Genomic DNA, 12296 nt, shown 5'->3' on the forward strand with positions numbered 1-12296 from the left:
TAAAGAAAAGGAATATTAAAAAAGAACCCGAGTGAGGAGTGTGCGTGATTATTTTAAGCATTTGCTTCTGCCGAAATAGTTTTGTGGAAAATGAAAATGCTCTAATTGGAGGGTTGTGCTGATCTCCAGAAGTTGCTAGCACTCGGTGTCGCTGCAGCCGGAGCCAATGGAGGGTCACTTTGCAGCCCTGCAAAGAATAGGTCTGCAGCTTTTCCTCGTGTAACACTGATAACAAAACAGCAGTGTTTTGAAAAATATTTGTATTCATGGCCAATATGTGAGTGAAAACAGTTCTCTGAGAATCCACTGGCCTCTTGATAAGTTCATGGAGACAGTTAAGCTAATGCAGAGTTAGCCAACAGCAGAACGAGGAGTGGTGAGGATTGCAGCTGAGTTGGACCCACAAAGACTGCCAAGAAATTCAGCTCAGTGCCAATAAATCCTCAAACACGTAGTAAGAAATGCAAACCTTCTAACATCCTTGAACGTGTGAACAAACTGTCTCTGCTTTCGAAAAAAAGGGTTAGCATCTGTTTTGAGTACAGGACAGCAAAGCTAAGCCAAGAACATGCATACTTCACTGTGTTTTACTGCAACTAACTCTGTGGGTCAAAGGTTTTCATTAAGAAATAACATTTATGTTCTCTAAACAATTCTTAAGGGATTTTAGTTTGCATAGTATTCTGGAGATATTCAGCTTTGGACAGTGAGCACCATCATATGAATATGGAAGTAGAGCAAAGATCTATTCACATACACAAGGGGAAAATATCAAGTAAATATTTATGTTTCTAGGGAAAATGGGGGGAAATAGATCAATGTAAAAACTTGGATTTTAATGGTTATTGGTAAAATAAAATGCGTTCAGTGCAGAGTGGCTTAACTTTTCAATATTTAATGTGTATAAACAGTAACATCTAGATACAAAAGTAACACAAATCTGCGAACCAAAGCATGCTAGTTTTTCCAAATAAGAGTTTCTAATAATGTTTCTGTGCTTTGACAAGCGCTTTTAAATGAGCAGATAATCTTGAGCTTACCCACCTTGACCTTGAATAGAGATATAACCACACCACCCTCACCACCATTACACCAAAGCTAAGGTTTTGCCAGTCGGCCTCCTCATCTCCATCCACCCCCCAGTCGAGCCTGAGACGGGGACTGTTTATTTTTCCTGTTAAATCGCACTAATACGAACACTGTGAATTTTATTAGCGAGAGGGTTCGCACTGTATCTTCTACGAGCCCCTGGTGTCCAGCCCAAAGCCAGCGTTGTGTTTGCCATCGTGTTTATGCACACACTTCCAACCCATGTGCTCATGAACTAACATATAGTTAAGTGTTTGTGTAAGCAGTCTCAGGGGAAGCCCCCCCCCTCCCCCACCCCATCAACTCCTTCTCCCCTCACCACCACATCGGTACACAAATCTATGGCCCCCACCCCCCACCCCGCTACATCAACACTGAAATCTTTTTCCTCAGGATGGCAGACATTTACTTTGGCTGCTGCTTTTGTCATGGGAGCTTCAAGGTTTTCCCGCAAACTACTCTGATATTTCTCTGCCCACCCACCCCTCACATACCTGTGCATTCATATACAAACAGCCTTCTGAAAGCCTCCCAATGTGATACCATAATGTGACTTTATTTGCATCCATAGCAGTGGCGGTGTACCAATGCTAATAACACTTTAAAGTCTATTCACTAACTAACTTTACTTTCCTTAGTCTTCATTCTACTGGGATTAAAGAGACTAAGACCAGCTCGGGCAACTGGTTTTATGGGCCCTAGCTTATCTTTTGTAATTTTAATATATTTATTATTTTGTATATTTATTTATTTATTAGTAGGGCTGGGCCATATTATACCATTCACAGTAATACTGGTACAATGTTAGGCAATGATAAGAAAATCAAATATCGCGATAGAATATGGGTAAAATGTGCATGCGCAGTGCCTTTGTTTTCATACGGACATGGCGGCGAATGAGAAGGGCAAAAGCAGATCGTTGAATGAAACGGATGAACCAGAATTGGTTTGTAAAAATGGTGCAACTTCAGTGACGTGAAACTGGTTTGGTTTTTGTCCGTCAGATAGGCACCAAAGCACAGTTTCTTTGTAGAACATGCAAGCGGGCCGTCGTTATTACTGTATTTTTCGGACGCTAAGGCGCTCTTAAAAGCCTTTAATTTTCTCAAAAATTGACAGCACACCTTATAATCCAGTGTGCCTTATGTATGAATTCTGGTTGCGCTTACTGACCTCGGACCGATTTCATGTGGTACACGGTGCTCGAAAATCTGCAAAAAAAGTGTCTAGTTTGACTTTGGTAATCTATGAATCCGCACCGCTTGATGGATTGTCGGAGCATTACAGCTACCGTAGTCTGGAGCCTCGCAGAGTAATACGTACTGTGCTTCAACATAATATTACCGTATTGTGTGTGTGTATAAGGACCCCAAAATGACACCTGTTAAGAGACATGCGTATGAAGCGGATTTTAAACTCAAGGCTATCAGTCACACAGTAGAACATGGGAACAGAGCAGCTGCGAGAGAATTCAGCAACAGCTGCTTGTTTAAGTGAAAATAAATTGATGGTTTTTTTTGCACTGATAAAGTTGTGGAGTTGTAAAGTATTTTGTCTCGCATCAATTATGTAATCAGTTCTATTGTTATCGCAAATTTGCAAATATATATCATGATAAATATTTTTGGCCATATTGTCCTGCCCTATTTATTAGTATTTATTTTTTGGTATATTTATTTGTAACTGTCTTTAGGTTTATTGAAAGGTGTTATACAGATCTAAGTTGTTGTTATTATTATTATTGTTGTTATTATTTTTTACCATTATCAAACCCTTAAAATACGCAAAGGGCATTTAAAATAATATTCATATACCCAGTATCACTTAAACCTCATTCAAGCTTAGGCCTCAAACACAACTAGATGCATCTGTACAGATCTGTACAGATTAAAAAATGCTAAATGTACTACTATTTTTATTTTAATGTCCCCCTGGTCTCCTTTACTTCCCTACTGTTACACATTACTTCATATTCATATTAGTTTCTTCTTTCCCAGGTCTCAGCCTCACTGCAAGTGGACCTCCACACACACACAGAGTGGAGCACAAAGACACAGGAGAAGGAAAATAGTTCTTGTGGAAGCTGATAAAACTGTATATTACTATTATGCAATAAAATAGCTTCCTTACAAATATTACACTGAATATAACAAGAAAGAACGAGAAAGAAAGAAGCACCATGATTACCTGAGTTTTCCAGTTATGTTGACTCACATAGGTCATACTGCTGATGGGATGTGACAATTAGCTGCACACATCTTTAGGTTGGCAGGTGTAGCTCAGCGTAACAACAAAAATGTTTTCTGATTTATTCATTTTTTTCCTTTTTGGCTTATGAGCTGGTGTAAAAATCTACTGAAAGTAGGTTAGTCGTGGGATTAGCTGTCACTTAAAGAAGCAACTGAAGGAACTTTTCTTTAACTCTAAACCAGCCGAGCTATTTTAATTAAAGAAACTCTAGGAAACAATGCTAAATTAAACAAGCTGCCAAACATGCACATTTTTCATGAATGTGTCTTTGGACTTGAATGTACTTTTGTTATTTCAGCCCAGTCGATTTCTCACCAGATAACGACAGTGATTGATGCGTGAAAAACATACCGCAAGCACCGATACTAACTTACAGAAGCAGTTAAGCGTTGCAGCGAGGCCTTCGCGGCCACTGCTAACACTGTTTGCTTAGGAGACCTGTCCATCACCCTGTCATATGGCAGTCCTGAGGGAAGGGAGAGTCTTAACAGTGGAAAAAAAGCAATCATTTTGCTGGTTAGGTTTGTGTTTTTAACAGTCTGTGCCACTTCAGTCAGCGCCACAGCAGTGTCTTTCAAATGCTGTCATCCTCATCGGGGAGAAATTGGTGTGTTTAAGTTTCTCGTCTGAGGTATACCCGACAGCAAATCCTAAAAATTCTTAAGTGGACCAGCAAGACCTGCAGACCTGCCAGAAATCCCGTGTGCTCACAACTTTTCCAGCAGCACCCTTCTCACAGCAGCACCCAGTGTTTGGGGCTCTACTCTGAGCCTTGCTGTTCACTCATCCAGAGGGAAAACATGGGCTGGACGAGCCATACTATAGGGTCACTGAGTGCTCCCAGTTCTTGCGGTGGGTCTGCTGAATATTAGTGCATAAATTGATTTTTAATATGGATTTTATCTGTGCTGCCTTCCAAAACTAACGGCAGGGGTGAAGCACATATTTGCCACGTCCTCCTCCTCCTCCTTCTCCCATGTTCTAGCAGTAAATAAGGCTATTGATTCAGGCTGAGGCTGCCCGCAATGACCATTAGTTGGCCGCCTCGGTCAATGTGGTCCCTGTGCCTCGAGACTGGCAGAGTGACCCAAACCTGACCACATCACTCCGAGGATGGTAGAACACTAAATAAAAGCTGGTAGCTAGTGTGGACGTTGCAGTGAAGCAGGCGGTGGGGGTGTTGGGGTGGGGGTTGTGGCTACACGAGTAAACAACCACCCAAACAAGTGTGGGCATGGCAGCACAGCGGCGGTCACTGAGGTGGTGGGAGAAGGAAGAGGAAGGAGGAGGGCGGGAGAAAGCGGTGGTCTACAGTTTCTGAAACCCCGCCTCAGCCTGCAGCTCAGCTCAGCTCAGCTCTGTTTGACTAAGTGATTGAGGTAATTTAAAAGATTAATGTTCAAGCCATCCTGTACCTGATTTTCTCCTCTCTGCTGAGTTTTCCTACCTGTGTGTGAGGATGGCAGCTTTAGTGTCTTCTGGAAGCGTGACAGTGCAGCAGGTTTTTTTTTCTTTTTTTCTGGGTGGGTGGTTGGATGGGATGAAAGGAAGAATGAGGGCTCCTGAAGGGGGTCAGTGCCAAGCAGGGTGTTTGATTATCAGGCATCGAAAAGGCCGACTTTCCTCTCTGTGAGCTTTCTCTTTCTCATTCATGAGGGCTGAAGGTTTCTTGGAAGCGTTTCCTTGCTGAAGTCAAACGTCTGTTCTGGTGCCTGACTGTCACTTTGATAGAGGGCCGAGGTTCTGGCTGGCATCAAAGAACAGGCTGGCCTCTGTGAGTTTGTGTGCAAACACGTGTACGAGTTTGTGAGCATTAGCCTGGCGGTTAAATTTCTGCCTGCCACTGAGTGTGAGTGTGTGTGTCAGCAATAACCTCCCTGCTATTACATAGCAGTATATGCAGGATTGAGCCCTGCCTGATACAGAGCAGAGATGAAGGTACACCTCCATGCTGCCTCTTTATTGGCTACCCCGGACGTTTTTCTTTTTTGTCGGCTGTTACTCATAACGACATCACAAACACACCTGAAACACAATCAGAATTAGAGACTTTAAGGTAATGTGGTTTTATGAGATCCTGGCCTCTGGGCTTTCAGTGTTTACACACCCTCAACTAGCCTCGGCCCCCATACGTGTAAGTCTAAAAACCACTAGCTTTGATGTTGAAAGCACTGCCATGAAAAAGCCTCAAGAGGAAGAACAAGAGGACCGTATCAACATGTCTGGTGCTGAGAACAAAGGACAACGTGGCTGTTAAATTTGGCTCTTAGTGTTAAAGTGGTGATAAAAGACAAGCTTGGGTTTCCGTATCAAGATGGTTGATAATATTTTGACATATCATGCTGGAAGCGCCGTGAGCTTCCACAGGTTCTGGTTTTGATTTGGTTTGAGGTTTTCAAAAATGCCTAATTATGAAATAAAAGTCTGCAGGCTGATTTTCAGCTGAACCAAACAGAATGATCTATCTTCTCCAGTGACTGATTTTCATGTCAGAATCTCCCAGTGAACCCAAACATTCTGTTAGATAAAATCTGGACAATAATTTGACGAATTGCTGTTGAAATTTGACCTCACAGTGGGAATCATGGTTTTTTTCTTCTCTCCATGCTACCCCCATGGTGTCACTTTCCAATGTGAGGCTCACACAGAGCTCCAAAAGTCCAGTCCTGAACATGTCTTTGCCTTTTTCCATTGATGTCTGATTAGGTCAACACACTAAATTAAGCAGTTTAGGCACTAAAATGACTTAGTTACAATTAGAGATGGACCGATCCGATATTACGTATCGGTATCCGTCCGATACTGGCCTAAATTACTGGACGAAATCACCTCACAAAACTTGCAACACGCTGTAACTCGCCTCAGAACGTTAGCACGTCGGAGCAGTATGCATCACGTGATGGAGCGGCTGTGGCATGCGGGACCTGTCGGTGGTCTGGTTCAGCATTTGGAGCTTCGCTAGCAACCCGGCATTTCATCCCCGACAAAGTTATCCCCGAGAGAAGTAAAGCAAGTGTGTAAGTCCATCTCTGAATGTTTGTAAAGCATTCCTGCGTTAAGCTTAACAAACGATATATGGAGCGACTGCCTCTTCTTGCTGCTACTTCAATCATGAAACTGCTTAATGATCAGCTGATCGGCTTTTCTGTCGGGAGTCCGTCTCTCTTGTTTGTTTTTGGCCCACTTTGCACCAGAAAGAGGAAACCAGTGGATAAACAACAGCAGCACGTTTAAGCTTGATAAGCTGTTGTTAGAATTTATTTAATACTACTTTCTACACCAGGATCCTTTTCTACATAGCTGACGCTGGTAACTGTGCAGGGGCGGATCTAGCAAAGTTTAGCCAGGGGGGCCGATAGGGCATTAACAGGGGAAAGGGGGCACAAAGACATACTTTTCTTTCTTATTCTCATTTAAAATGTCTAGCTTTTAATAAATAATTATCTGACACCCAAAGTTTTAATTTGATGTAAAATGAATAGAAGTCCATTACTGTATATAGTGACTATTAAGTCTAATATATATACCCTAGTAAGCTATAGTACTTTTTCCTTTGGGAAAGTACCATCTGTGCAGTCTGCAATTTTGTTGAAGAAAGATGCTGAATCTATTTAATATTTCTTGAAAAATAATTGATTTCTGTGCATTTTTTTTTTTCACACTGCATCAAATTAAGGTTGATTACGTCGATTAAGCATCATGAGGTGGAGTGTGAGGGGTGGTTCCCTATTTTTTATTTATTTATTTTTGTTGTTGCTGGGAGTTGGAACTCTATTAGTTAGGTTGCTTAATATTTACGCTAAGTACTCTTTAAAATACCAGAATAGGGAGGATGGTGTAGGTTTAAGTTTATTAGATTGATCAGTATTGCTGAACTATGAAATATTTTTTTTGCATACAGGTATAACAGAATAGCTTTAGTGTAGTTGTTGTTTTAAACTTGAGTATGAACTTATACAAAATGCAGCAAGATATTTAAAAAAACCTGTTTTATTGATTAAAAAACACTATATCGGCTTCATATCGGTATTGGCAGATATCCAAATTTATGATATCGGTATCGGACATAAAAAAGTGGTATCGTGCCATCTCTAGTTACAATTAGAAGAAACCCTGGGTTGATATAAAATACACCTTTATGTAAAATTTGTTAAAAGTCTAGTACCATCTATAATAAGCTTCTCCAACATTTCCTGAGTTACAGGTATACCTATTCTTGCATGCATCCTTTCATTTCCTCATCATGTCCATTTATGACAGCCCTGGATGCTAGACAATGACCTTAAAGTGGTACATATATGACAATAGGCTCTGATCATGTGTCAGTGTCTTTTCTTTTCAGTTTTCCTCCTGTTTTATTTTGAAGGTTATTTCCTCATGTGGCTTCCTGTCTCTGTTGAGTCTACTGGTTTACACAGTTTGGTTTCTTTTTTACCCCATTTTTCCTTTTTAGACTTTTTTCCACTATGGAAACTTGAAATAAAATATTATATTTTTTGAACATACCATTTAGCTTCCTTAAAATGACCCTGTCTTAAACTCAAAGTATTCTTTCTCAGCTAAACTATTAATGCATACATTGATGGGTACAGTAAATGTGTCAGTACACTCAGCATTTCTCTCCTCACCATCCACAGGGCTGATGTAATCGGGAAGGTGAGCTGCGGCCGCTGCAGCTGCCGCCGCCGCACCACTTTGCATCAGCAGGTCACCGTAGGGGCTTCTCTGGCTGGCGCTGGCCATCAGGTAGTACTCTGCAGGGTTCGCTCCCGGAGGCGGTGGCGGGAGACTGAATAGGGCGCGGTCCTTCAAGTGTTCGTGGGTTACTGCGGCAGAGAAAAGAGACAAATGGAGAATAGATCAGCTTCTCTTTCTGGAAATAAAGATCAAAGCAAATACTCGCAACCAGTAAGAGAAATTGTTAGAATTCCCTCTCATCCCTCAGCGCAGAGGTCGTTGTAAACCTGTGAAGTGATGCTAAATTAATTCTGACAAGTCAGAAGGGCTGAGCAAAATGGATTTCCTGTAATGAAGTGATATGTTCACAGACAGTGTTTGACATATCCCTCGACAGAATGACAAAAACAAACAGGAGAACAGCAAAGGAATCGAGTGCCCTGCTTCACAGACTCAAGATTCGTTCCTGCATGTTCGCCCCAGGGCATGAGGCTTGCTTTGCTTTTTTTTTTTTTTTTTTTTTTTTTTTTTTTTTTTTTTTGATGAAACAAGTCTGATGTCTTTGAGGCTTGAAGGGTTTGGGGAAGAATCTCTGGGGCCTAAAGGGAAGCAGAAGAAGAAGGGGAGCAGGGCAAATGGGGGAAGGGGGGGGGACCACATTCCTGCACCTCTTGTGTCTGACAGGCTGAAGTCATACACAGAGTGCAGGTGCTCACGGACCCGTGCAATGCTGAGGAAGCCTTAAACGCTGCATGAGCAAAAGTAATATTGACGTAAAAAGTGTTAACACCTGCATCCAGTAAAGCAATGTTTAAAAATGTCATAAACTATAAGAGTGAGGGACAGATTGCTTTTACTTTTTCCCTATTCCTCCAGTGGGTGTGGGTATTTGGAGGAGACAGGGGTGTGGGCTGAAAGTGGATTAATATGCACCCTAATGGAAACACGGGGGAAGCTGGGGTTGTACCCTCTGCACGCACAGACGCATAAAGCAAAACTGTGGGTCCATCAGAAACTATTAGGCCATAGCTGTGGTAACAGCGCACAGGCAGCATGTTTGGGCTGCTGCAAGCATAGTCCTGGTTTCTCCATGGCTGCCAGATCACGTTACCACCGCCGCACAGAAGCATTTTGTGTCTGGGTGTATGTGTGTGACCTCACATATGAACACAGAGGGATGAGGGGTAGCGGCTACGCTCCACGGCCCCAGAGAAAGCAGACAGAAAGTTAGGCTGGTCAAAAGTTGAAATGTTTTCCAAACTCAGCTTCTACCCGTGCAGACCCAGGCTTTCTCCAGCTTCAGTTAAGTGAAAAAGTAGAAAACAAAGAACTGTAATTCTGCTGTTTTAGTCTTTGTCAACAGATCAGCGTGAGAGGATTTTATTGAGTGTCTACATGAGTGTGAGTCACCTGTTTGTGTTGTTGTTGAAAGTGCTAAGAAAGCTTTCTGAAAGTGCTATATGAATAAATTGCAAACGCATATATTTCTTTTGACAAATAATACAGAAAATTATAATAATACTACAGAAAAAAACTAAAGCTACCACTCAAACTATTATCAGCTGAAATAAACAAATGAATCATTTATTCTGGTAATTTTTAAAGGCATCATACATTTCCTGCACATAACCAGTTCAATCCAATATTGTCAAGTAAAAACCCTACAATAAACCAGACTTCAAGAAGGTGTCAAAGGTGGAAAGTCATTTTGGAAACCGCTCCAAAGCTCAGCGAGTCATTGTCACATAGCTGCCATGTTTCCCATCTATATATCCAACAGACATTCAGAAATATTCTGGTGAAAAGCAAAAGTCTTCCAGTTCAGTGCTGAGCAAACATCCATGGATGTCTACAGGCAGTTTACTTTATTCTCTGGAGACCAACCAATACTAGAGGAATGCTGCTAACACGGCTGAGGCTATTTTACATGCAGTCAGACGTTAGGACGTCCTTCCTTTTACCTCTCCACACATACTGTAGAAATGTCAGAGATACATATCAGTGCAACTACCAGCTACTAATTACATTTGCGTTTGGCATTATGAGCACAGACTTTGTATCACACCAAAAGCAGTTTTACAAACAGTCTTTAACACATGCATTACACCTAGGTAACTGTATCTGGAGTTTACACATGCTCCACTGAGCTCCATGCTTCCACAGGCTTTATTTATGTTCTGCTGAGCTGCAGAGTGCCCTCCATTTGGTGCCATACTTCCCCGCCTGTTTATCAGTGACAGCATCTCTTCCGCATTGCTTCTCCTGAAAGGTGGGGAGGCTTTGCTTTGCCAGCAGCGTGTGCTCTGTGATTTATTGGAGCTCGTTGCAGGCCTTGGGCTCCTCTCCTCTCCGATCGGTTGTGGAGGATGGCTCTGTCACTGTGTGAACTCAATAGTTCAGGCGCACGGAGCGTTTGTGTCTGTGCTAATTTTCCACGGTCCCCCCCTTTCCAAACACACATACAAACGAGCGGGCACCGCAAAGCATGTGCCTGATACAACCACAAATTACCAGCATGCGCACACATGCAGAAACACCAGAGCATGCTTGATGAAAGGTGTGGGTCAGGACTTATGTAGGGGAGTGTATAAGGTGTAAGACTAATTATCACTGCTGGTGAAATAATCAGCTGTGTAAACTGCAGCCGAGCAGAAACACTTGGTTTATAGTTCACAGGATACATAAATTCTAAACCCGCTCAACTCTTGTCTCACCTCCTTAAAGCCGAGTTTCCAGTTTACTCTTCAGTCTGTGGTCATTACATACAGCAAAGAAGACTGAGTGTTTAAATCTTGCAGATGCATGGTGGTGACTGTAATCCAACAGAAGGCAGTCTCATCTTATTTTACTTGAGCAGATTTTAGATATAAATGTAATAAAGGTGCAAAGAAATTGTTATAAGCTTCTGATTTAAGTTGCCAGAATTATAGCTTGCACTCTTAGACGCTGAATTTACATAGAAGAGTGACTGGAGACTTTCAAACAAATCTCTTGTACGAGTAGTCCTTTTTCTGCTCTGGAGACTCTAAATGTTGGAAGTCCACTTTAACCAGAACCTGCACAAAGTGGCTGACGCTGCTCCCCTTGTAGCTCGCTAAGGCTGCAGATCAAAACAAAGTTAACAAGATGCAGTGCAAGATAGTGGAGGTGCAGTTCATCCATGGGATAATGAAGTTATTATTGTGGTAATATTTATTGTTACAAATCTTAATTTGAGAAAGTGTGTACGTGCCTCCTTTCGTGTTCGCACACACTTGGATGCACACATGCTCTCATCCTTTCCCTCTCCTACCACACATACTGTCTAATTGTGCAGAAAACTACAATATGATGATTTTTATGGCTTGAAACAACTATAAGTGCTTTAGATTTTTGACTTGGTGAGCAAACATCTCATGCAAGTTTATTCTAAATGGACCATAAACTTAATTCTGAATTGTACCAGAATGCAAGAAGGACAATCAGTGAAACCTGAGCCATTTTCAGACACAAACTCTAAACAATGTCCAACGTGTCCTTTCTTACAAACACAGCAGCAAAAATCTGACTATTATAAGAACTCTGGTTAGATTGTGATGGAGGGCACGGGATGAGCGCACCACTTTGAGTCTGCAGGCTGATTACTCGCACATATTCTTCAAGTTATAAAAAGTATCACACAGACTTTGTCGGAATCCCGTTTAACAGCTTCACAAGGTAATGCTGAGAAAAATGTACTCTGATAAACTTTAAAGCACAAGTTCTATTCAAATATACCAACATGGTTTAAGCTCCACTGCTCACTGACATTTTTGTGGTGGTGCATCAGATCCACTGAGGGGGGAAAATCTTACCGTCAGCAGGGCTCAGTCCTCGGGCCGCTGAGATCATAGAGAGGGTGGGACTGCTGTGTACTGAGCGTAGGTAGTGCTCCATGTGAGGGCTGACATACGGATGTGGAGGGCTGAATGGTGACTCGCCGGTCCCGGCTGCCGCGTGAGGAGACAGGCGAATCAGCGAAATATCTGAGATGACTGGACTGCCCGTCAGTCCAGGAGGCCTGTGGAAAGGAAGTAAAAATTGGACAAATATAAATAGCGGTAGAAAGATTTAGAGGCAGAGTGGATTAAGGGAAGGCGCAAGACAGACTGCGAGAGATCAAGGGAGAGAAAATAGAGTGCGTTCATTTGAATATTAGCATTGTTGTTATCTCCTGAATGATCTCCAGTGGTATGTTCATAGACATGCCTTAACTTTTGTGTCTTCAGTCCAAATCCATTTACACCCTTTCCCCTCCCCAG

At 42.1% G+C, this 12296-nt stretch overlaps 1 protein-coding gene across 1 annotated transcript in view; it reads right to left on the reverse strand.

The window, feature by feature from the left end:
- The window catches only part of gli2a (GLI family zinc finger 2a), an 84794-nt gene that overhangs the window by 18469 nt on the left and 54029 nt on the right, over window positions 1-12296 (reverse strand). Inside the window, exons 4-5 of the mRNA XM_040027424.1 lie at window positions 11850-12055; window positions 7968-8165 (exon numbers count right to left, since the gene is read on the reverse strand). Coding sequence (XP_039883358.1) covers window positions 7968-8165; window positions 11850-12055 — 404 coding nt within the window. The remainder of the gene's footprint in view (window positions 1-7967; window positions 8166-11849; window positions 12056-12296) is intronic.

Source organism: Simochromis diagramma, unplaced genomic scaffold (genome assembly GCF_900408965.1).
Source record: "Simochromis diagramma unplaced genomic scaffold, fSimDia1.1 OVJJ01000343.1, whole genome shotgun sequence".
In the NCBI taxonomy this organism is placed as follows: Eukaryota; Metazoa; Chordata; class Actinopteri; order Cichliformes; family Cichlidae; genus Simochromis; species Simochromis diagramma.